The sequence below is a fragment of the Talpa occidentalis genome, unplaced genomic scaffold (assembly GCF_014898055.3).
Source record: "Talpa occidentalis isolate TD23 unplaced genomic scaffold, MPIMG_talOcc4v2.1 talOcc4.5, whole genome shotgun sequence".
In the NCBI taxonomy this organism is placed as follows: Eukaryota; Metazoa; Chordata; class Mammalia; order Eulipotyphla; family Talpidae; genus Talpa; species Talpa occidentalis.
Genome location: NW_023604861.1, coordinates 114,356,320 through 114,381,388, shown reverse-complemented (window position 1 = coordinate 114,381,388; position 25,069 = coordinate 114,356,320). Strand labels below are relative to the sequence as shown.

The following is a 25,069-nucleotide window of genomic DNA, read 5'->3' as shown; positions in this document are numbered from 1 at the left end:
GGTGACAGGTCTCAACTTAAAACCTGACCAGTGTGGAGAAGGCAGGTGTGAACCAGACCCTGAGCTGCCAGAAGAAGTGGTTGCTTTTGAAACTGGAGCTGGTAAGTTTAGCACACATAGAAGAAAGCACAACTTACCATGGCATGTCAGAAACTTGGAAAACTAATACAAGTGGCCGTTCTGGCAGATGGTTTCATTCCATAGGGGTTTGTACAAATAAATGAATGGCAGAGCGCCCCTTCAAAAAATGAAAAAAGGGGCCTCCCTGTTGGCACAGCGGTTGAGCGCTGGGTTGCGAAGCTGCTCGCAGCCTCTGCAGCGCTGGTTCAATCCCCGGTCGCTGGCGAGGGTCCCACATGGCACACAGACCTCTCCTGCCACCCGCTGCTCCTCTCAACAGTGTACTTCGTCGGTCTGCCTGTTCTGCTCCCTGCTCTGGCTCTGGTGAATTCTCTCACCCTCCCGTGCTTCCGACTGTACCCAGTGCTTGTATAAATAAATAAAATAAATATTTTAAAAAAAATAAAAAAAAGATTCTGAGAGATGCTGACACCTACATAACCATTAATTTAGGGAGCAATTAATATGGCATGCCATTGTTAGCTGTTAGCAGAATACTGGGCGAGGGGCAGAATAGGCCACTTGGTAAAATAGGAAAAACTTGACCAATAAGATCTGGGTTCTAATGCTGACTCTTTCAATTACTGTGTATCCATGAACAAGTTCCTAAACTTTATACCCTCACTAGGTTCTGGTGAAACTTAAATAAGGAAGTTTACATAATCTGCAGTAGGTTTAATAAAGCAAAGGTTAGCCTGAATCCTGAACTGAGTTATCTGGGTTTTTATATAAAACATATTTGCTGAGCCCTATCAAATACCAGGCTGTGTGTATATATCTCCCCTATTCTAGAAAGGCTCATGAAGTGAAGGAGCAGCTCTGCTCCATCCTGCAGACCCTCCTCAGGATGGCGGGAGGCTGTGAAGGTGAGCGTTCCCACGTCCTCTCCTGGTTGGGCAAGACTGTCTGAGCTCTCTGTGCTGGGGCACCCGACCCCATCTCAGTAAACACCCCTCGCTTCCCTCCAAGCCGCTTTCCTAATAACCCAGTGAAAGGTTTCAAGACCTGCTGAGTAACACCAGATGGTGATGATACGGTTTGCAGGCTTCTTCTGCTTTTCATTTACTCCTTTCTTATGAGTCTGTAGATGCCCAGCTCTGGGGCAGGAGAGTTGAAGGTCTTTGGGGGAAGTGGAGGGCATGAGACTGAGGACTGTGACACTGTGGGTGTTGAAGTCTGCTCCCCTCCTGTAGGACAGTGTGTTTCTAGACTGACTCTGCGTGCCCACGTCACTAGACTGATTGTGGTCACACAGGCCAGGTTGTGCCTCCTGAAGGCCAATTGCTTCCCACTCTTCCGTATCAGAGAAGTTCCTGAAGCTGGTGCAGCACCTTGCCAGTGACCACTAATCCCGCCCAGCTGAGACCCAGCTTCTGAGATACTTCTGTGCCACTTACCTAATTCCTTGGCCTCGATGAAGCTTGACTCAGTTCCAGTCTTAGACTGTATTGTGAATTTTCATTTGACTTAATTAACTCCCAGCATCCTTTCCTTGAAGGCTGTGATGCTAGTGGCGGGAGGGCTGACTCCATTTTCCTCTCCTCTTGCCTCTGCCCTGGCACTCGTGTAACTGTGACCCGGTCTCTTTCCTTTTCCAGAACTCACATGCTGTGTGTCAGACTGAGCTATGCCTGTTTCATCCTATAATCCAAGACTTGCTACACATCCTGCTGATGTTCAAGCCGTGCCTGGGCAGGAGGCAGCCCATTCCCAGCACATTTCAGCGCGTGCCCCATGTAGACCCGCTGGGGCCGGGGATGAGACTGTAGGAGTGCACGTCCCAAAAGCTGCATCTCCACATGTGAATCATGTCACCTCGCTTTCCTCCCAGAGACCTCGCTGTTCAGAGGGGGACCTGCCTGAGAATTGAGGGGTGGTGAGAGCCACTCTGCCCCCTCCCTTCTCCAGCGCTCTGCACCCCGGGCAGTGGTGCTGCTGAGAGCTGAGCGCCGCTGCTGCCCTGCATGTGTCAGCTCAGCTCTCGTGTAAGCCGTAGGATTGTGTACAGGAGGGACATGGCATCTTTCTCAATGGATTTTTCTTAAGAAATGTGCCAGTGTTTATGCAGTTCCTGATATTTCCCCCCAACTTTGCTGTTACTGTCACTTGGCTTTTTCTCAATAGGCTTCGTAGTTTTTTTTTTAATGGGGAAATTTCGTTCTTCGCCTCCTGCATCCATGGGCCCCTCCTCCCCCAGCTGTCCAAGGTACAGAATTACCTGATGTTCTGACGAGACTGTCTTTGTTTGATAAGCCTGTGAAGCCCCATGGCATCTGTTTTGTGTCAGTGAGGAGAGCTTGGGGTTCTGCTGGGACCTGCTTGCTCCCCGACTGCTGTGGCCAGAGCAGGTGTTTGAACCAAGCCAAGCCTGGCGAGGCACTTTGTTCCGCCCTGTCGCAGGCAGCCAGGCTGGCCGCGAGGAGCCACACTCAGATTGGTCCTACCCTTGGTCGCAGCTCAGCCAGGTTCTTCTAAGCAGATGGAATGTATTTGGCCTCAGAGGGTGGAGTGAGAGAACTGTGTTTGCAGGTGAGCCTGTGTGTATGGGTATGACGCCCCTGCCCTTCATACCCAGAGGTTTCTGTGAGCCCAGGAGACCTGCCGTAGCCCAGTGTCTGCTAATTTGGGCTCTTCCTATGTGCCCTGGGTACCAACTCTTGCTGGCATCACAGACTGGCTGCCTGTGACTGCACACAGCTGCAGGAATAGGAAAAACTTAGTGCTCCATTGGCTCCCAGAGCAGATGTGAGTCTGGCTACTCCCCTATTTTGCAGAAACAGGTTGTAGGGTACAGGATCATAGTCCTAGAGTCTGGCCTCCCAGCTGTTCCCAGGGTCTGCAACTGGGAGGCACCTGGATGGCTGATAGTAGGCACCCTGAATAGCCAGGTAGTTGCAGGAGAGTGGCTGCAGTTGAATTGACACTCCCCCCACCTCCAAAGCACAGTAAAATATCATTAAAATGATGGTGGCACTCCAGGAGTCTGGATCCTCCAAGGCTAGGTTCGCATAGAAAAGAATGTGATTTATGGTGGCTGAAGGCGATGCTTTCAGCTCAAACTGCCTTTTCTTCTGCCAATACTGCAGTCGTTGTGGCTTCTCTTCTGAGGAGGAGTTGGTTCTCATCTTAGGCTTTTGCGGGGGTGACTGGGGGATGTTCCTGCCACTGCCAACTCTTGGAGCCGTTCTGTGTCTTGGCTGGGGCCCGAGGCATGGGGCCTGGGTGGGAGCTGCTCAGGGAGCCCAAGTGGGGAGCAGCCATTGCCCTCAGGAGTCCCCACTGAGAAGCCCTTCCAGAAAGACCCAGGGGGAGGGGGCAACTGGTTCTTCCCTTCACTGCTATGTGCTGTGTTCTCTAGTGACAGAGACATGGCACAGCTGTCTCTCTGCCCCCCTGCCCTGTGTTTGTCATCCCTGTAGATGGTGGAATGATTCCCTCGCCCTTCTGCTTTCCTAACCCACGTGTGTGGAGACTGTTGATCAGAGTAGCAGTGGGTTGCTTGTACCTCTGCTGCCAGCTTCTCTGTCTTGGGAGAGGCCCTCCTTATCCAGGACCTGGAAATTTAGTGCTCAGGACCAGGCCAGTTCTGAGGAGAGACAGGGAGAGGCTCTCCCTGTTTCCAGTTTACATTTAGCTTTGGGACACGCACAGCCTCATGTACTGAGACAGCCCCCCCTTCACCCTGTAGCTTGAGCTCCTAGCTCTACACTTCTGTCCTCCAGTGAGCAAGATGTTGGCTTAGATCTCACACTGTCGCTTCATCTTTGGAAAGTCCCCTTGTATTCTGATTGGACACTCCAGGAGATGGAGAGAGGATGCCAAGGAGCCTTTAATATTGGCCTTTGCCATTCTGAGCAGTCCCAGCCAGGCCCTGCATGGGGCCACCATGTCACCATGGTGTGTGTCAGTGGCATGTCACTCTTGTGCAGTGAGCTGGTGGGGGACATGCAGCCTGTCTGCCTGGCCCACTGCAGATGTGTCCAGTGGGTGCTGTGCTGAGCCTGGGCTGGGCTCCTGTGGGTGAGGAGGCAGAAGCTCTGTAAGCATCTTCCCTGTCCTAGAGGCAGAGCAAGGGAGGAGGACAGACGGTTTTCAGCACACCTCTCACCATTCTGTCTTGCCCACAGCCCAGTTTCTATCAGTCAGCATCCAGCCAGGAAAACAGAAGTCAGTCTCAATGTTTAAAACAGAGGGGACTGCAATCCAAAGAGCTGTTTGAGGCAAACAATAGCTGAGAGGCAAAGCTGGAGCCTGAGGGGCAATCCGGAGATGGAAAACAGTAGCAGGCAGCCGCCACCCTTGAGGCTGATGGGACTTGGGAGAGGCTGTGGGGCCACTCTGGGAGGCAGGGTGACTGGACAGGACCTGGCCTGCAGAGGCCATCTGGGTGGTGGGGGACTGTTGCTGCATCCATGAAGAGTCCAGATCCCTGCCAAAAACCTCCTTATTAGCTAACTCCAGCTGGAAGCAGCTGACCCGGGAGGCGGGGCAGGGTCTGCAGCACCCGCCACCACCACCACCACTCAGAGCAGAGCAGGGAGGAGAGACCACTTCTGAGGGCAAGCAGGTCCAGGCCTGTGTGGCCTTGGTCTGCTCTGTCTCATGTCTGAGTGTGATGTTTTTGCCCATGCCTTTGTAAGGTCTGGTGAGGGTGGAGGGAGGAGCTGCCCTTTGGGTTTTGTGGATTCTCTTTCACCCTACCTAGACCGGGAGGGAGGAGAAAGCCTTGATTCTTAACAGTTGTCCTTGTTTTCCTTTGTGAGAATTTACCCACTTCGCACCCCCACCTCCCCGTTCCCCTCAGGAAAGCCATGTCCCAGTTTTCTGTCCACCCCTCCCCAGTCTCTGGTTTTCCCTGCCAGGGAACACTAACCCAATCCATGCATCAGTGATCATGAGTGTTTCCCTAGGATAATTCATTCAGAGTGTGTTATTACAGTGTGTGGACTGTCTGTCTGTACGTAGATGCCATCTACTAATCAATTTGTATCGTGTTTCCAATAAATTTCTGGAAATGAGGCCTGGTTTTATGCTGTGCTTTGCTGGGACAGTGGCTTAGTTAGCTGTCAGGCTGGGTGATGCTCTCCTCCCCCCAAGCTCGGGGACAGCTGCTGCCCCAGATCTGTCATTGCCTGACTCTCCAGGTCTCTTTGGGCTGCTTGTCCAGTGGCCCTTTTATATGTTCTCCAGGAGCTTGGTTTTTTGTTTTTTTTTTTTTTTAAGATTTATTTATTTATGCATACAAGAACTGGGCCAGAGGTATGGGGGGGTAGTGAAAGGATTCACCAGAGACAGAGTGGGAAACAGAACAGGAAGACTGACTGAAATACACTGCTGAGGGGAGCAACGGGTGAGACAGGAGAGGTCTGCTGCACCATGTGGGTTGCTCCCTGGCTGGCCAGGAATCGAACTCATGCTGCAGCGGCTGTGGATAGATTCATAGGTTGCGTATTAACTCTTTGCGCTACCAGGAAGGGCCTCCAGGAGCTTGTTTTTATTCCCAGAACCAGCTGTCCAACCCTCTGTCCCTCCCTAAGCCCTCATGCCCCGAGAGCCCAGCTTTTTAAGATCCCTTCAGGTCTCCTCCCTTTCACTGCAGACATCCTATGTGCCCAAGGAGGCAGGCACTCATCACCATCCCACAGCCAGGCGGAGTGGTCCAGTTCTACAAACTCCAACATGCACGGCCAAAAGGAGGAAAAGGAGCAAGTGCTTTAGGGGCTGAGGGAGACAGAGGGTGGTGACAGCAGCAGACTCATCTACAGAGACGCGCCCCCTTCCTAACACTGGAAGATGTGTCATTTTAAAGTTACTGTTCAGAATGGTACCAAAGACACCTAAAGTAGGTCTGTAGTCATCTTAAAAATAAAAGGTCACTCAGGAAGAGGCAGGACCAATATTATCAGATACCAAACTTGAGGTATCTTTGAGGTAGATCTGAAAAATGGCCTGACAGGAAAAGGAAGGAGAGAGCGAAGGAGGGATGAAAGGGAAAATTCAGAGTATGATGGGAAAGGCAAGAAAATAGGGAGGAACACATTTTTAAGCCCAGGCTTCTCTCTCACAGCAGCCAGACAAAGGAGGCTTATAAAGGGAAAAAGTTTAGTTTTTTTCTATGAACATTCTGAAATTCAACTTTAAGCTCAAGCTGTCACCCATCACATTCTAAGACAATGGATATCACTGTGCTCACTGGATGGGGAGCAATGACCATGCACCTGACACCGGGTTCTCCGGCGGGTCAACACTTCCCAGGGTGTTCCCGGGTGCCATGTGGCAGGATGCTGAGCCGTCAGACCTCAGAAGTGCTTCTCCCTCTTGGTTTGGATCTGCTCTGGTCAGGCAGCATCCCGGGGTGCCAGAGTCCAGCAGGACTGCAGCAAGCAGATGTCCGCAGGGAGAGGCAGAAGAGGAGGGCCGGGGAGCAGCTCATAGAGGACTCCCTTACCAAATAGAGTTAATTTATTTATTTATTTTTAGCAAATGTGCTAAGTAAAGGACTGGGGAGATAAACTGTAGTTCTGGGGCACATACTTTAAACCCTATTGACTCCTTCAGCAATCAAAAAGATGAACTCATGCCATTTGCAGCAACATGGATGGAGCTAGAAGGAATTATGCTCAGTGAAATAAGCCAGAAGGAAAAAGAAAACTATCGGATGGTCTCACTTATAACAGGAATATTGGGGCACCAAATAAGACATCAGTGTAAAAATAATAATAATAACAGTACAAAACACAGCAAAGCAAAAACAGACAATTATAAACCAGAGACATCCTGCAGGGGAGGAGGAGGGAGAGGGATCAGAGGGAGGGAGGAGCACAGGGGACTGAGGTGATGGTGCATGGGTGCCTTGGGGAAGGAAATTCTATGGGGACTCAATCTGAGGGGGTGGGGGAAGCAAATATTGTCTAAAAATTTTTAAAAAATGATAAATGTTAAAAGAAAAAAAATTTAAAAATAAAATTAAAAAATAAATAAACCCTACTGACTCCAACACTGGATTGGAACCGAAGACATTTACTCAGTTTTCCTTCGAAGAGCTGAGACAGACTTATATTTTCAAAAAGAAGTTTATTAGTATTGAAAGAGATCACACAAAATGCATCCATGCAATTTCTAAAGCAGGAAAAACATCTGCTCTCACGGAAATCATATGACCTGGGACAGGGATGTGGTGGGCCTTGGTCTGAGTTGGAGCTCCCACAGAGTCCTCTGGTCCACACCCACCATCATGCTCTCCCCTGCACTCTGGGCACGGTGGTGGGACACCCTCCCCGTAAGGCCAAGGCCGTTTGCTCTCCCTGCTGCCCACCTGGCTCCTGCAGATGTCCTTATCCAAAAATCAGTTGAGGCATCTCATGTCGGCAGCAGTCCAGGGAAAGACCATGTCCCTCCTGGCCAAAGCCTGGCAGTCCTCACCCTGCGGCACTGTAGCAGACCCCCAGTCCTGGGAAGGGCCTTGCTGACAGACCCCTGGCTACTGCTTCCCTGCAGCCTCGGCCTTCCTAGAGGCCTCCTTGCTCCTGCTCCGGCTCCAGCTCCTGCTCCTGCTCCAGCTCCTGCTCCTGCTCCTTCTCTTGCCCTGGCTCTGGCTGCGGCTCTGGCAGGAGGGCTGGTAGTTGGTTTCATCACTGACTGGGCCCTGCCAGCCCTGGGTGAGGCCCAGCAGTGCCCGGACCTGGAGGAGGAAGTTGGGGCTGGAGAAGCAGTAGAGCACAGGGTCCAGGACACTGTTGAGGTAGGTGAAGGCCATGGAGCCGTGGAAGAGTTGCATGCAGATGTGCAGGGCGTGGCAGGCACGTAGGCGGAGGGCCACCATCAGAGCCGTGCCCACCACAATGGTGGGCAAAAAACAGATGATGTAGACTGCCAACACCGTGGCCAGCATGCACATGGCCCTCCGCGGGCCCGCCTGCCCTGCCAGGCCCCGGCGCCGGATGGTGAGGCCAATGCTCACGATGGCAAAGAGTATGAGTGCCAGCGTCAGGAAGAACTCCAACATCAACAGTGCCCGGTGCCAATGAACCAAGGCCAAGGAGTTTGTGCCCAGCTGGTAGCTTATGCAGGAATGGTTGGAATGGGTATTCAGGAGCACATGCCCGTTGAGGAACAGGATGCCCCCCCAGAGGCCCCCGGCCACCTGGGTGGCCCCCCACACCGAGGCCTTGCTCAGCACGTGGTGGGGCCACACCACCTTCAGGTAGCGGTTGAGCGCGATGGCTGTGAGGAAGGCGACACTGGCCGAGCGGTTGGTGGACAGCATGAAGAGGTTGATGTTGCAGGCAGTGGTCCCGAAGCGCCACTTCTCCTGGAGAAAGTAGTAGTCCATGCGCAGGGGCAGGTTGATGATCAGGAGAAAGTCAGCAACCACCAGGCTGACCAGGAACACGGTGTTGGAGGTCCAGGGCCGTATGCGGAAGCAGAAGATGAAGAGGGCCAGGCTGTTCCCCACCAGGCCCAGAGCACACTCCACGCCCAGGACTGGAACCAGTACAGCAGACACTGGCTGGGAGGTGATCGGGGGACAGGTAGGTGAGGCCTCTCCTGGTGACCCCAAAGCAGCAGTGAGGGAGAAGGGAGAGAAAGCAGGAGAGGGAGAGGCCAGGCTTTGAAATCCCATGGGCAGCTTGGGCTGAGGACCTGAGAGAAGTTTCCAGCCTTTCTGTCCCTTAATGAGTGCCCAGGGCCGAGCAGGTGACTATTCGCTATCAGCTAATTACCACAATGGCTCAACATCCTGGGGTTTTCATCAGCACTCTCTCAGCCACTGAGAAACACCCAGTGTCCTCATTTGCTGGAGCCACCCCCTACTGTGTGACCTCCCTGTGATCTCTGAACCCTGTCTGGGGTAGAGAGGGGTGAACTGTGCTGCCCCTGGCAGGGAAGGAAGTAGGCTTCAGCAAAGGTGAGAGGGAGGCCCAGAGAGCTGTAGGAAGAAGGGCCCCCTGGGGTACTTCTGAGGGTGTGTTTGCCTGAGTGGACAGACACTACCCTGCCTGAAGGCAGGAGCTGGCCCAGACAGTGCTCAGGAGGGCGCAGACCATCGGGACAGCTCTCCCTGCTCCGTGGCCACCTGCATACATACAGGCTGCCCCCAGCTAAGCAGCAGGGATGGTGGAGCCTGCAAGTGCTGTCAGCACTTTAACCTGCAAGTTCACAGCCTTATGGGGACAAGCCTGCGGCGTATCCGCAGGCTGGCTGCGGTTGCTGATGGCTCTGAACTCTGTGATGGTCCCAAGTCCTTGGTGTGACGAGGCACATCCGCAGGCAGAGGGCTCTCTGACAAGCCCTGCTGCCTTGACCTGGGGACAAACAGAACAGTTCTGAGAACTCTCATTTCTCTGCTGTTTGTGCCACACTCCACTTCACCAGCAGCCACTGCAGAGAGGGGCGCAGAAGGCAGGGCTGGTTTCAGACAAGGTTCAAGTTCAGCTCCCTTGCTCTGTGGTGTTCTCATGAGCCCATGGGGCCAGGCCTTAGGACAGAGATAACCCGGGACAGTATCGAGGGAGACTGTGGTTCCAGGCTCCGAGACCTGCCACCTGGTTGTGATCAGCATTGTGGCATGGGCTCTGCCAGCCACACCCCCAGCTGACCAGGCCCCAGAGTTTCAGGCACAGTGACCCCTAGTCCCTCTCCTAAGCACCCTCCAGGGACCTCCTGCCCTGGCTCCCGTCTGGCTGAAACTGAGGGCAGGTAGACTGCCACCACCATGTGCAGGGCATGAGACGCCAGCTTGAGCTTGAAATGCAGACAGGCCTGGCCTGGACACAGCTGCCTGCTTCCCAAACCCTTCTGAGCCTCATGGGTAAAATGGGGTTCTACTGCTTTCCTGGAGAGTTGTGAGGATTAAACAAGGTAACATTCATAAGAACTTCTGGGGGATTCCCTGGCACAGAGCTGGTATTCTGCTTTTCTGTCTCAGATTAGACCTGCTCTTGGCACTCGGAACAAACTGCTCTTCTTGTGGCTCCTGTTCTCTGTCCAGGGACCTCCCCGGGACACCCCCGCATTTTCTTCTCAGCTCCCATGTGGGGCATCACTCTAGCCTCACGGCCCTGGACTGCTTTCAAGTTTGGGGGATGCTGGCAGTGTTTTATTTTGTTTGAGAAGAGGAGAGGCCTTAGGGAACCATGTAGGTACCCTTGGGGTGGAAAGCCTTTCCAGCAAAGGCAGGTTCTCCTCTGACCAGAGACTGTGGGCTGGGGGGGTGGGGAGGAAGTAAGCCAGGGCTCAGACCCCACATTTTCTGGAGGTGACTGTCACCCAAAGATGTGACGTCTCATTTACTTCTCACTGAAATCCTGGAACTGAAACCACATCTCTACCTCTCTGCTCACTGCTGCTTCTGAGGCCCCAGTACTCCAGACTCAGGGGCCCTCTGAGTTTTTGGACATGGTGTTTATGCATAGCAGCGTTGGTGGAAAGGCAAGCCAGATACCCCCACCCCGACCCCCCCCACACACACAAACACCCCCCCCCCCCCAAGCTTCTGATATATCTTTATGACTCTCAGGGCTCATGACACCTTCAGATATTAAGAGTGATTAACCCTGGGTGGGGGGTTTTGTGTTTTAATATGTTTCTGTTTTCTGCAATTAACACAAATCAATACTGTTATTTGCGGGGGGAGCCAAAAAGCCAACAGATGCTCTGTCTTTTAGTAACATAAAAAAGAATAAGTGGGGACAGAGAAAGAGGACAAGTCATGGAGTCTGCATGGTTCAGGGCCACTTGGTGTCCCCAGGCAGGGACATGGATAACAGAAGCTCCACATGTGCAGGACCCCTGTGTTCCTGAACCCCACAACACACACACACACACATATGCACGCACGGGAGCACACAGGTCTGCCATGGACAATGGCCCGTGTTCAAGCGACCCACAGGTGTTGACCAGTCAGGAAACCTTTATTGAGGCCACCTTGGCGGCAGGCAGCGCTGAGCTCCGCCTGTGGGGAAGGAGGACAGAGAGGCCTCGGGGAGAGACCACCCGGTGGAACGGTACAGGATAGTTGGATGAGGGTTTTAGAGGAGAAGGGAGCTACAGGCACCCCAGGACCTGGCACTTGGGGAGAGGACAGGAGGAGGATAGACAGTGATGGGCCCAGTGCAGGGGACACTGAGTCACTTAACAGCAGTACCGTAGAAGCCACCAGGAAGGGGGTGGCCTCTGGGTGAGTTATTTGTTAGGGTGGCTCTTGGGCACACCCTGTGGCTGCTTTGGGCCGCAGCAGGAGGATCACCCCAAGGGTTTCTTGTGGGCGGGGTCCTGGGTCACTGACAGGGCCACAGAGCCTTGTGCTCGTTCCCAGGTGTACCTGCGGACACAGATGGGCAGGGGTGAGATGAGGCTGAGCCCTGAGGATCCCAGGGGAGACAGGAAATCCCGCAGCTGGGGCAAGCCCTCCCGGGTACTCACGAAGTCCCGGCTGGCACCAAGAGGCTGTCATCGGGGGTCAGACTCAGACGCTGTCCCCCCATTGTCACTACAGAGGACCCCTCCTGGGAGAGAGAAGGAGAATCAAATGGAGGCTTTTAGACCTTAACATTTGTCCAAGTGTCCCTGCAAAGGAGGCCCTGGGAGTCAGTCCCAGTGATGGAGCCAAGCCCAGGAACAGCCTGGTTCCCACGCACAGGAGGTGGTATCACCCTCTCCCCAAGTCCCACTTGCCAGCTGCCACAGCCACACGTCCACATCCTGTCTTGGGCCTTTGCTGCTGCCTTGTCCGTGGACGATCACCTGGTGGGGAGTAACACAGATCTATCTGGAGATGCGCTTGAACCTGCCCCCAGATACCAGGCCGGTGCAAGGTCCGGCAGGGCCTGCAACACAACCTGATCGCTGTGTGCAGAGCAGATGCAGGACTTAGAGAGGAAGAGTCCTCAGGCCACAGGTCTTCCAGCAGCCTCCAGCAGGCGGTGCCGCCCACCTGCGATTCAGGATCACACATGGCCGACCCTGCCCACGGGCACTTCTGGTCCCTCTGATGCGCATCACAGCTTTGCTGACCTAGATGAAAGTGTGCCTGCCAGAGGCATGCTTGGGACGTGCATGTTTGTGTCCACGGCATAGTGTAGACCCGTGGAGCACACGCACAATAGCTCTCCAGAGGATGCCCCCTCTTCTTCTCCAGGGGGTAATGTGGGAGGGGATGAGCCAGAGCGAGAGTGAGGCTGGCCCCTCTGATCTGCACTGACCTGGAAGCCCACAAGCCTGCACTCCCACTGGCCAAGAGTAGGACTCTGGACGTGCATGTTGGTGCAAACAGAAGCAGGAGGGGCAGGGGTGTGAAAGAGGCAGAAGGCAGGGCCATGAGGCCAGCAGAGGGCTGAGTGATGTAGCCATGATAGGGGGCAGTGGCTTTGTGGTGCCTGCTCTTATCTCCTCGTAAGCTGAACCTCTGCTGGCCAGGCCTCTGCGGGGAAGTTCTGTGTCCAGTGAGCATCCCTCTCCTGGATGATTCAGAAAGTACTGATGTGCCAGGGAACATTTGAAAGTACAAGGCTAGCAGGTCTCCTAGCTGCACACTTGCCATCCTGACCCCTCCCCCCTATATTGGACAGTGATTGAAATACCACTTTGCCCTTGTCACTCCCCTGCTTGAATGCGTGAGCGAAACTCCAATCTCCAAGATAAGTCCTTATGCTTTTCTCAGTCACAGAGAACCACAATGGTCTGGGCACTGCCTGCTTTTCTGGCTACCTAGAAATCATACCTGCTGCCCAACCTCTCTGTTTTTGGCTCCTGCCAACCTCAACTCCTTGCAGTGCTGGGCTGTTTTAACCCTCCATGCTTTTTTTTTTTTTTTTTAATATTTATTTATTTGTGCATACAAGAACTGGGGCACAGGCCAGAGGTATGGGGGGGTGAGGATTCACCAGAGGCAGAGTGGGAAACAGAACAAGGCCTCCATGCTTTTGCTAATGTTTTCCCATAACCTCTGCCTCTCCCTTTCTTCCTCTTGTGAATTCCTATATTAACTTTTTAAAAAAAGATTTATTTATGCATGTAAGAACTGAGGTATAGGCCAGAGGTGTGGGGAGTGAGAGGATTTGCCAGAGACACAGTGGGGAGTAGAACAGGCAGATCTACTGAAATACACTGCTGAGGGGAGCAGCGGGCAAAACAGGAGAGGTCTGCTGTGCCCTGTGGGTAGCTCCCTGGCCGGGGATTGAACTTGTGCTGCAGTGGCTGGTCACAGCTTGATAGTGCTGTGTACCCAAACCCTGTGCCACCAGGGAGGTCCCCCCAAATTAACTTTTAAATGGAGGGTTATATATCACTTCCTCCAAGAAGCCTTCTGTGACTTCTCACCTACCCTGCATTTTTCCTTTATCATCATATGGTTTCCTGTAGTGTCTCCCTCAAATAGCATATATATCACAAGATTGTGGCAATAGCTGATTAATTTACCTGTTTACAAGATCGTATGCTCTTTGAGTGAGTGATTTTATCTTATTTCCCTACAAAGTCTGAAACACAGTAGGTACTACATAGATGTTGAATGAAAGAAGATCAGCTTTACTTGGGTGTAAACCCAACCTTCAAATCCCTCTCTCCCTCCTGGCTCCCAAGGCTGTGACTGGCCAAAGACTCAGATATTGCTAGCAGGGGGATAAACCCAGGACCTGTCTGTGGATGGGTACCTCCCTACTCTAACACAACCTGAAAGATTGCCTGGGTCCACGCAGCCTCCACAGACTTCTACTCAGAGGGAAACAGGATGGCTATGCCCATGTATACAACCTTCAAATCTGGTGTGTGTGTGTGTGTGTGTGATTAGTTTCCATTTCTCAGCACTGCTGGGTGGACACCCTGGGTAGCCCAGGGCTGCATTACCTGGGTCTCATAGGTGTCTCCAAACAGGTTGAGGGGTGTGCCTGTCTGCAGCTCCTTGCGGTGGCCGTTCAGCCAGGTCTCCAGGGACATGGGCTTCATGATGGATCGCGTGCTCAGGGGGAACGGCGGCTCCTTGAGCAGCTGGTCTGCACCGGCAGCACAGCTGTCATCAGTGTCCTCTGGGCCCAGCCTGCCCAGCTGTAGCGGGCCCCATTCCCAGGGACACCCCCGCCCCCACATTGTAATGCTCTCTGATCCAACTCAAGGACCAAGCAGCCATGTGGGGGTACTATTTGATGCCATCTTCTCATACCTTGAATACTAGAGAGAGTACTCAAAAGGCTACTCCCTGGTACTCTGGGCCAGACCCACCCAACCTTGGGAAAAGAGGGAGGGAGGGAGGGAGGGAGAGGGAAAGGTGGTTCCCAGTGGCCTCACCAGGGATGGGCTTTCCTGTCTTGTATTGCTCAGAGTTGAAGAACCTGCAGGGACAAATGGGAGGAGGTGCGGACTGCGTTTCTGTCTGAGGAACCAATGAGACGCGCACACACAGCACTCACTCACACATTTCTCAGGTGCATTCTTTCCCTCCCAACCCCATGGAGCAGTCTCCTCTCCTCCCCAGGGTTCTCTCCATTCCAGGCTCCCCCAGACAGGGTGGGCAGAATTTTTTCCTAAATCCTAGGTCTGATGACTCCAGGCTGGGGGGTGCTGGGAGCACTGCTGGGGGGGATCTGCTCTCCCTGAGGAGCAGGGGCCAGGGACTCACTCCTGGATGATGGGAGCCAACTGTGTGCCAAGGTCCTCGCAGTAGAACCACTTCTCGAACAGGACGTCTGTGGTGTCCCCCAAGTAGTACCTGCCAGAGCAGAGAAAGGGAACTCAGCTGCCCACCTAGCAGCCTCCCTCAGGCCTGGTTCAACCTGTGGCACTCTGGGCATAGGCCCTGCAGAGCTGGCTGCCTGTTCACCTGTTAGCGCAACCTAGTGGTCAAAGCTCACCCCCACATCTGCTCTCCTAGATACAGGCGTGTGCCCCCAAAATGGGAGGGCTCTTGTTGACTCCATCTGCATAGCAGGTTCCTCAAACTTGACCATTTACTAAGCAGAAAGAACTCTGAGGCTCAGCAAAGCAGGGCAACTTGGCAGGGTGCACACAGCCTATAAGTGGCAGAAGCCTCGGGCTTCACAGTCTTATGCGTATAGAGGACATTGATGACAGGTGGCCTCATTTTTCCAAAGAGGAAGTGGAGGCTCAGCTTCAGGCTGGGGCATGCTCTGCTCTGTGTCATAGTGAAGAGAGCAATGAGGAACCAACATGGAGAAGGTGCCATTGGTATGAGGAGTCCTTCCTTTAGGATGATGAATGGCTTCGAGAACTGGGTCAAAGTGCTGCCTCTCTCCAGAGAAAGCCCATGTGCATGTACAGCTTCTAGTAGATTCCCTGAGGCCCACCTTGCTTGGCTCCACCACTGGCCTTGCCTCAGGCTCATGGTCAGTGCTGGGAGGTGTTTGTTGACTGACTATATGATTCTGGGGCTCAGTTCCCAGGGCCAGGCCAGCTATCTGCACTTCAACTCCAAGGAGATTGGCCCTGTTTATGAGGGATGGTTTAAAGACACACAGAACAGCCACCCTGCCCAGCATGCTCAGTGCTATCCTGGGATAATGCTGGCCACCAGAAAGCTTTATAACTGGACTGAGGTGCCCTCCAGGAATTGCCTTCACAGTGGCATTTTAATGTTGAGTCCCGGCTTTTATTAAAGGTCAAAAGCAGTCAGATGAAATTTGTTATTGACTTTGCTGTAAAAATGTTATTGGGGACACTATCCTCCCTATCACTAAAAATTCCCTATATAAAGCCCCATGTGAAAAATTTCTTTTAGAATTTAAAGTCCGACATCTGTGTCTACAACAGACTATTATGCAGTAGATTATTATGCAATCATTAACACTGTGTCTTTTGAAAAGCATTTACTGATATGAGAAATACTCATGAGTATTTTTAAGGAAAAAAAACAAACAAAACTCAAACCCAGACATGCAATAAGACTGGGTGTTGTAAACTGTGGATATTCGCAGAAAAAAGGCAAAATGGAAGTGATTGTGTTTAGTGAGGTTTAATTGGATGATGATTTTTTTGCTTTTCTCTTTATTAGTGTTTGTTTTGTGTTATTGAGCTATCCCTCACCTACCATAAAACGCACCCGTTTCCTGAAAGTCATTTTAATTTTGCTTTCTTGTACTTTTCCAGATTTCAAGGCAGAACGAGTATGACGTTGGTAATTAGAAAAAGGGGAAGCATTAAAAATGTCCATTGTGACAGGAAATGTGGGACAAAGAGTAACTTGGTGGGAAAATGTAATTTTTTAGTTAAAATATACCCAAAAAATGGTTTAAATTTTGGAAAAATTTTTGTCCCCCAGAGTCAGACTTCATTCTCCTTTCAGAGGATAATAATGGGGTGACTGATCAGAACAAAATGGGAAATCAGCCATAGAAACAGTGTCCCCCACCCTCCCATGGGTGTCCCCTCCTCAGAGCTGACTCACTCCTGTCTAGCTGTCCCAGCCCTACTTCATATTTCTCTATAATGCCAATCCTTTCTAGCAAATTTGACTTCTCTGCTCAGTTTCTCTGTCAAGTGCAGATGAAAATAGCACCTACCCCATAAGATCACGGTGAGTGAGGACTGAATAAATAAACACGAGTAAGGCGCTTAGCCTGGTGCCAGCACAAGCAAGCGCTATGCAAATGTTACTGCTGATGAGCGGGCTGAAGCCCGCAGAGACAGGCACTGGTGGAGGCTGAACAAACACTGAGGTGGGTGGGGAGGGGCAGCTGGGAGAAGCAGCTGTGGCACAGACCATGTGGGTCTGACTTTGGCATCCTCGAAGTGCCCACCCCCAGCAGATCTCAGTGCTGAAAGCCTAGGTTTTGGTCCTATCCAGAATGTCTTCAGGCTGAGTGGGCTCCCAGGGTATCACAGAGAACTTTCCATGGCCCCCCAGCCCCTACCAGCAACCTCCCCCACCCCCTACCCAACTTCTCTCCAGCAGTCAACAAGCTCCCTGTGGCCTCCAGCCCTCTCAGGGATTGGGGAGTGCTTTTTTGGGTCTATCCAGGATTTCTTCCCTTTGCAGCTTGCCTCCTGCACCCCAACCCCCAGACAAGGCCCATTTACCTGAGCCCATCTAGCTCGGACTTCAGTCGCCTCCGTTCAATCACCAGTCCCACGGTGTTGGCAAACCTCTGGGGAGAGTGGGGGACCCCAGCAGGGAGGAGGAATACCTGCAAGGTGGGGAGACAAGGTGTGAGCCAGGCTGCAATCCCTCATGGAGACCTCAGTGCTAGCAGTGTCCTGGGCCTCCCCTGTGACCCACAGGGTCCAACCCGGCCCACCCCACTGCCCAGCCTCTACTGGGGAAACCATGTAGGGGAGGCAACTGGGAGAGGAAATGCCCCAGGACTGGGCGGGGCAGTGGCTGGGCAGGAGGGCGGGAGAAAACCAGGAGGACAAGACCTCAGTAGACCAGGATGAGTGGATGCAGTAGGAGCCTCTTCTGGTGGCCTGTGGCCTCCTGCCTGTGGGGGTGCAGCCTCACCTCTCCCTGCCGGATGACCACATCTCGGTGTTTCCCTTGCTCCAGGACTTGGAGAACCATGTCGCCCTCCAGCTGGTAAAACACCTGTGGGACAGCAGGTAAGTGTGGGCCCTTCCCACTCTAGCCTCCAGGTCCCTGGCCACTGCTCATGCCCCTAGTTCTACACAGGAAACCAAAAAATCTCCCTGAAGGTCTTGGGGCTCATGAGACGCTCCCTCACTCATGCCCTGCGGCCCCAGCCTCCCTTGACCCAGGTCCCAGGCAGGCGTGCTGGGGACACCCAAGGACCACATCCCGACACACATGTAATAACCAGAGTACCCAGGACACAGTAGTTGGGGCCTGGCTGGGGGTGGGAGGCTGGCTGAGATGCTCGCTAGAGAATTCAGAACCCTCTGCCAGTTAAAGAGAACCATCCATTGCTGTGCACAGGGGAGAGCAAGTATATGCAGATTGGAGCTCTTTGCAACTACCTCTGGAGGTATTGTTCCCCACCTCTGCAGAAAAGGAAATGAGAAAACAGGTACAGTAAAGCAATGTGCCAAGGTCATGTCGTTCGGACTATGTGTGGCTCTGGATACGGTGCTGGTCCTCTGGCCACCCTGATGCCCTGGCAGGGGCTGACCCTATCAGAGGTGGACTCAGTGATGTTGGGAGCTGGTTTGGGGGCAGCAAGGGATGGGAGCACCCGCTCCTGGCTTCTCTACGGGGGCTCCTACTGCATTTTTCCTGTTCCGTCCCAAGTCCCAAATTAATGTGCTTCTTGAGATCACCCCATGGAGCTGAGAGGAGGAAGCAGACATGTTTTCTCTCCACCAGTCACATACTACATGGACATTTAATGCCCCAACAGAATACGTTGTGTTATTACGAATAATTATGATTATCACATAAGGAGCTAGAGGGGAGAGAGGTTCTCGCCACAGCATCTACTAAGAGAAATCAAACTGAGTTCAGGGGAATAAGAGAAATGTGTATTGACAGTCGGCCATGAGGGACAAGTCGACACAAGCTCTATGAAGGGCAATTTGGCAGCAGGCAGGGACACCTTCGCATACCACACCCAGTGGGGTAGTCTGAAGGTTTTCTCGGGATGCAGGATCTTCCATGTTGAAAGCAGGGAAGTTCAGGGCAATCCAGAACAGGTGGCCACCTCATACCCTTGACCTAGTAATTCCATCTCTCAGAGGTGGGCAGTGTGGATCAGAAATGCAGCTGCCTGGGGTGTCCATACATGGGTGTTTGATTACAGTGCATGGCAGTTAAATGCACTGATTCTGGTGTCAGCCAGACTGGTCCTCTGTTCAGCCAATTTGCTGTGTGTCCTGGTCAAGTCAGCCAGTCAATCTGTGCCTCTGTTCCTCATCTATAAAATGACAGATGTGAAAATTCCCAGGGATACTGTACCTGCACACTCAGCACTCAACGAACCTCTGCTGTTATATTGGTGATGTCAGGAGTAGCATAGCATAATGCTAGTGCTAATGCTAATAATTACAGAGAAATGTCATTATATTATGGTGGATTCAAAGTATGGAACATTATGCAGTCATTACAAACTCCATTTTCAAATAATAGAATGGAAAATGCGCAAGTTATTGTGTTAAAACAGGATTCAAAACTACACCCAGCAGGATTCTAATTAGGCAGGAATATTTGATGCCTGCAGAGTTATAATCACATAGGCAGTGTTCACAGTGTCTCCCCAAGTGGTAGGATTACGAATGACATATTCATTTGTCTTTTCTATATTTCCCATCTAGAAATACAGAAATATTTCTCACAATATTTACTCTTATTATTTAAAACAACCCATGCAAGTTATTTAAAACAAATAAGAAAAAAGCCTACCAGGCTCTCTTAGGAAGCAATTCTGGAAGCCTTCCCTCTGCCTCCCAATTTGGGAGGAAGCCTCAGTGTGATTGCTGGGGAGGGGCAGGTCCTTCCATGATGGAAAGAGAGGAGGAGGAGCTCACAGTGTTCTGTGAGCTCTAGACCCAGCAAATATCAGGGGAAACTGGGTTAGGGTGGGGTGGGGGAGGTCGAATCTGGGGAGATTTGATCAAATTCAAACCCTTTTCAGGTCTGTGACAAGTATTAGCTGACATCAAACAAAAAAACATAAGAAGCAAGTGGAAATTTCCTCAGTATCATCTCTGCCCTGAGGCCTTCCTTGTGATGAGGGAAGGCCTGACCTAAAGCAAGGGAGTGGATCCTGAACAGCAGAAAACCCCAAATAGCCTTGGGCACTCCAAAAGGAATTATGCTCCTTGGGAAGAAGTAAATGATGTTTGGGGCCTGAGGCTAGCCCGAAGATTAACTGTACTGGCTTGGCCAGATATTGAATTGAATCTGGACTCCTGGCCTGGAAAGGCCTAACAGGCAGGCGAGACTGGAGAGGGGGGATGGGGGGACAGAGAACACTTGTGTATTAAGAACCTGCGCTTTGGCCAGGTTCTGCGCACATAATCTATACACATTGAGTCTTTGTGTCAAGCAGGACCCAGAGATCCCCTGTGCTTCAAGGAAACAGGCTCAGAGAGCTGATATGAGGTGACTTAGGCCAAGATCCTACAGTTGGTAAGAGGCAGGGGCCCCAATCCAGTCCAGTTGACTATAGTCCAGCCCCCTTGAACATGTGCACCCTGAGGGAAGGAGTGGGGATAGAGGAAGACAGGTGATGGGTGGAGGCGGGACACCCAAGGGCCTGTTGCTGAGTCCTGAGCTCAGCAAGAAGGGAATTTTTTTTTTTTAAAGATTTATTTATTTATACATATAAGAACCGGGGTGAGAGGATTCACCAGAGACAGAGTGGGGAGCAGAACAGGCGGATCTACTGAAATTAGAGATTCTAATAGCTGGGAACCCACTTGTGCCATTTTTTAAGGGGATCCATCTCTTTCTTTTAATTTTACTTGTGTTTATTTACTTTGGGGGTGGGTAGTACAGAAACACAGTTCAAAATTCAAGGTACAAAAGGGTATTCAGTGAAATTCCCCCTCCCCCTGTCCTTCCAGCACCCAGTCAAATAGCCCCAGTCACTGGATCAGGAGGGGACACCCAGTTCTGACCCTGCCCAGAGAACTTGGCTCCTGGGACCAGAATGGGGGTATCCAGGTCCCCCTTGGCGTTTGGGTGTCATACTGGAAGCAAATCTTTATATTCAGGTTTAGGGATACACCAGGTATCCCACCCAAAGTATGGACGGCCCCCCTGTGTCCATGGGGTGTTCCCCATAGCCAGACCTCTGACATCTGCAGAGGCTGGACCCTCCCCCTGGCAGAGCTCCTTTAGAGATGGGGCTACCAAGGTGTCACTGGCTCTCATGCCTTCGAGGCAGCAGTTTTACCCTGTGATTTCACTTGTGCCCCCTGCACCCATCAGACATCTGCCCTTGGCTCAGATCCATCGCAGGCTCTGGGCCTTGTGTGGGAAGTGTGCCCGCCCCCCAGGACAGGGTCGGGGAGGGGCAATGCAGACCTACCTCCTCACCCTCCTCGATGTGGTAGTCCTTCCTGGTGTTGGGGCCCCCAACAAACATGACTTTGAGCTGCTCCTGGTGCCTGTAGTGGATGAGCAGGGAAAGTTTTTGAACCAGCTCCTAAGAGTGAGGACTGGAGATGGGGTACAGCAAACTATGGGGGCCCGCAGGGAGCCTAGGTGCACCTGGGAGAGGTCACAGGGCTGTTTCTGCATCAACCCCCACCCCCTCCCCCACTCTCGTCCCTGCTCCAAGCATCTCTGTGCTCTGTGTCTTTCTCTATCTGCGTCTCCGTGTTTCTGTGTGTGCGTGTCTCCCACGTCCTCTGGCCCAGCAGTGGACAGTGTGGTGGTGGATCTATGTCTTCGTCAACCAGGATCCCTGATCCAAGGTCTCCCCTGAAAGGAGAGCAAAGTGGAGACCTCACTTCCTGGGGATGGGGAAGCATAAGGGTAAATGACCTGTATCTACCCCCCCATCCTCCAGAGCCGTCTGATTATGACTTTTGCCCTTCCCCCCAATTGCTGGGCTTAGAATTGTGGGTACTTGGGGAAGAAAATCGAAGGGAATGTTAGGTGCCGAGGGCGACCCCAAGATTGGAGACTGGATCTGGTGGTGTGGGGATGGCCTTGGGGAGTGATGGCAAGAAGACTGGTTTAGGATGGGGGACCATGTCCCCAGGCCTCCAGAACTCAGCCAAGGAGTTTGGTCTTGATGTGGAGATGCCAGGGAGCCTGGAAAACTTTTGGGTTTCCAAAAATCAACTTTACTGAACAAAACAAATGCTTAGACTCTGACAACAGAGTGGTGGTTACCAGTGGGAAAGGCAGGCGGGAGCAGTTAGAGGGGGCTGGCTGGGTGGTGTGGATGGTGACTGGACACTTGGTAGAGGGTGCAGTGTGTTGTGGATGCAGTTGCTGAGGTAAGAAACTGTACAACTGAAGCCTATACAGTGTTGTAAAGTAAATTACCTCAATTGAAAAAGGAAAAGAATAGAAGGCTGTGGTCAGAAAAAAAAATCAACTTTACTTTTAGGTACATATGGAAAGCCTTGAAAGGGTCCACTCAAGAACTAGTTCAACCCATCAGTTGAAGTGTGTAAGCCAGATCATGACCCCCTTCTGATCCAAAGCTTCCGACAGTTTCTCATGTCACTGGGGACATAACAGATTGATTTTATTCTCTTTAAATTCACATGTGAAGTCCTAACCCCCAGTACCTCAAAGCTTAATTTGGAAATAGGGTCACTGCAGATGTAATTGATTAAACCACGATGAGGTCACCCAGGAGTGGGGGAACTTGTCTAATGGCTGGTGTCTTTATTAAAGGCGATGGGCATGTGGGCACAGACACATTCACAGGGAGAATGTCAGAGAAGGTGAAGCTAGAGATGAAGCTAGAGAACAGAAGCCAAGGAAAGCAAAGATTGCCATCAAGTCCCCCCAAGTGGGGAGAGGTATGGAGCAGGTTCTCCCCAAAACCCTAGCAAAGTAGGGTAAAGACACAGCATCACTCTGCCCTGTGGCCCTCCGTGTCTACCTGCTCCCCTTCTTTGCTCTTATTTTTTGCTGCCTTCTCCCCCAATCACCCCACCCCCTCACCAGAATGTCAATTCCATAAGAAAGGGAATTTTATCCCTGCTACATCCCCAGTGTCCAGAACAATGCCTGCATGTGGTAGGTGCTCAGCAAACATTTATCGAATGAATAGAGGAAGGGCTGTGTTGTGTGGTCATTAATATGGCGGCCGTGCTGGAGGCCAGGGTGGGGAGCCTGGAGGCTGGGCAGCCTAAACTGCCAGGGTTGGAGAGGAGCAAATGGACATGACACCATCACGGGGAGAAAACTGAGGACCGAGAATGAGACTGTGGACAGGGGATGAAGTGGGGGAAAGCGGCAAAGACAAAACTGTGAGATGAGGATGACCACAGTGGTAGATGCCATGTTTTTTTTTTTTTTTTAAAGATTTATTTATTTATTTATACAAGCATTGGGTACAGTCAGAAGCGCGGGAGGGTGAGAGGATTCTCCAGAGCCAGAGCGGGGAGCAGAGCAGGCAGAAGGACCGAAGTACACTGCTGAGGGGAGCAGCGGGCGGCAGGAGAGGTCTGCACGCCATGTGGGACCCTCCTCTGGTGGCCGGGGAGCAGCTGGGAATCGAACCGGCGCTGCAGAGGCTGCAGGCAGCTTCGCAACCCAGCGCTCAACCGCTGCGCCACCGGGGAGGCCCGGTAGATGCCATGTTAACTGTCAACCATGGCTGTGCTACGCAGTGGCCAAGAGTGTGGACTTTGAAGTCTGTTTCATGAGTTGAGACTGGACCCTGTGACAGTGAAAAAGTTACTTATTAAAACCCCCCTCATGGGGTTACTGTGAGAATTAAAGGTAGTCATGTGAGAATACCTGGCTGGCATGGGCTCTGGCTCCTGGTCTGAGGTGTTACCCTCCTGGAGATATCCTGGGGGCACAGCAAATGTGGGAGATGTGAGTCTGGAGTTGGGGAGCACAGCAGGCTGGCCATGAGGTGGAGGAAGCTGGGAGAGTGGTGAAGACCACCCTGAAGGCCTGAGAAGTCTACTGGCTGAGAACTGCAGAACCCACCACCAGCAGCGGGGTGCTACAGACAGAGGGGGCCAGGGAAGGCCTAGTGGGAGTGTGCGTGGCTTCCCACAAAAAGGGAACCTAGAAGAACAATAACTCAAGATGCTCCCACAGAAGCTGATGCTCTGACTTTGCCCTGTGCCCACAGTTTCCTGGACAGAATTGGGGCATAAGATTGGGGCAGTCCCCAGACCCTGGTTCTACTACAATTCTGGGGGTTTGAAATTAATCTCCCCAAATCTTTAAGTCACTGGTGGGGTGGGGCAGAGGGGAGATCTGTTTGTTTCTTCCCCTGGGGGGCAGGCTTCAGGACAAATGGTAGGTTACCTTAAATAATGAGGACTATCAGATTTAGGGTCATCTCCAGAAATACCCTCCCCCCTTTTTTAATTCAGAGAAACCTATCTTCTGGCAGTACAAGCATGTAGAGGCGAGGTTTGGTCATGTGAGTCATCCCCAAGTCATCGTATGAGTTCCCCTTCCATCTCTTGGGGAAATGGGATGGGCATTCCTTAACTCAAGATGTCAGCCCTCGGTTTGTCCTATTTTTTCTGGAATATGACCATGTAAATTTTCCATGCCTATGTAATTCAATTTGGTCTTTTTCTCCTCTTTATCTGATGTTCATTTGCTTGCTCTTTAGCCCAAAAAGAACTGAGAATAGGGGAATTTTCTCCTGCATCTGGAACCACTGAGACCTACCACCTGTGTCTCTACAGCCTCAGAGTCACTCAACCATCCTTAGAAGCCAAAGTCACAGCCTCACTGCAGTCACCAGAAAGAGGAACACCAGGGTGGTGGCGCCCGCAAAAGTCCGCCCTCACCGCTGAAGGCACATTGAAGATGACAGCCCCCTTTACGCAGGTTTTAGGGTTAAGGAGCTCTGAGCCAGAGGTTGAGGGGTGAGGGGTGCAGATGCAAGAGGAAGAGAGGACAGACGGCGGGGGGTGTGCCTGGGACTCACAGGAGCTTGTTGCACACGGGGGGCAGGAAGAAGGCCCGGTTCTCTTCCACCCAAGTCTTCACTCTCACCGGACGCTCCATGGCACCTGGGGAGCGGCGCGCTGCGAGCCGGTGCTCGCGGCTGTCTGAGGGGCTCGGCGCCGCCCAGCCGCTTATTGGTCGCCTGGTTAATCAGCATCCCAGGGGCCAAAGGGCGGGGCAACCCCCTAAATCACTTGGCTGGCGGGGATTGGGGACCCGCACGCTGTGGCCTCTCTGGGACTTTGATCCGGAGCCCGTGCCGCCCTGGGCCTGCCTTTGCCCTCCTGTGGCCCTGCCTCTCCGCCAGGCATCTGCTCCACTCCCCCCGCACATGCTGGGGCGCCCCGTGCAGGAGCTGGGAACCCGCTACAGGCATGAGACACAGGATCCAGAACCTTCCAGACCTTCCTCCTGGCCCCCAGACTTTTTTCTGGG

The 25,069-nt window shown here is 52.4% G+C and overlaps 3 protein-coding genes across 3 annotated transcripts in view; 1 reads left to right on the top strand and 2 right to left on the bottom strand.

Annotated features, from left to right (window-relative positions):
• The window catches only part of MTA3 (metastasis associated 1 family member 3), a 126,555-nt gene extending 121,422 nt beyond the window's left edge, over positions 1 to 5,133 (top strand). The window contains exon 17 of the mRNA XM_037528156.2: positions 1,719 to 5,133. Coding sequence (XP_037384053.1) covers positions 1,719 to 1,744 — 26 coding nt within the window. The 3' untranslated portion in view covers positions 1,745 to 5,133. The remainder of the gene's footprint in view (positions 1 to 1,718) is intronic.
• Positions 5,134 to 7,585: 2,452 nt separating this feature from the next.
• OXER1 (oxoeicosanoid receptor 1) lies at positions 7,586 to 9,167 on the bottom strand. Its single transcript, XM_037526885.2, has 2 exons — positions 9,120 to 9,167; positions 7,586 to 8,821 (listed from the first exon to the last, which is right to left on the bottom strand). Exons 1-2 carry the CDS (start codon positions 9,165 to 9,167, stop codon positions 7,601 to 7,603), a joined length of 1,269 nt encoding a protein of 422 aa, XP_037382782.1. The 3' UTR covers positions 7,586 to 7,600.
• A 1,523-nt stretch (positions 9,168 to 10,690) lies between these two features.
• Positions 10,691 to 24,737, bottom strand: HAAO (3-hydroxyanthranilate 3,4-dioxygenase). Its single transcript, XM_037528154.2, has 10 exons — positions 24,615 to 24,737; positions 21,054 to 21,132; positions 17,570 to 17,653; positions 17,149 to 17,255; positions 14,735 to 14,824; positions 14,404 to 14,447; positions 13,966 to 14,111; positions 11,797 to 11,865; positions 11,545 to 11,627; positions 10,691 to 11,443 (listed from the first exon to the last, which is right to left on the bottom strand). The coding sequence occupies exons 1-10, from the start codon at positions 24,692 to 24,694 to the stop codon at positions 11,365 to 11,367; spliced, it is 861 nt and encodes a 286-aa protein (XP_037384051.1). The 5' UTR covers positions 24,695 to 24,737; the 3' UTR covers positions 10,691 to 11,364.
• Between the last annotated feature and the right edge of the window lie 332 nt (positions 24,738 to 25,069).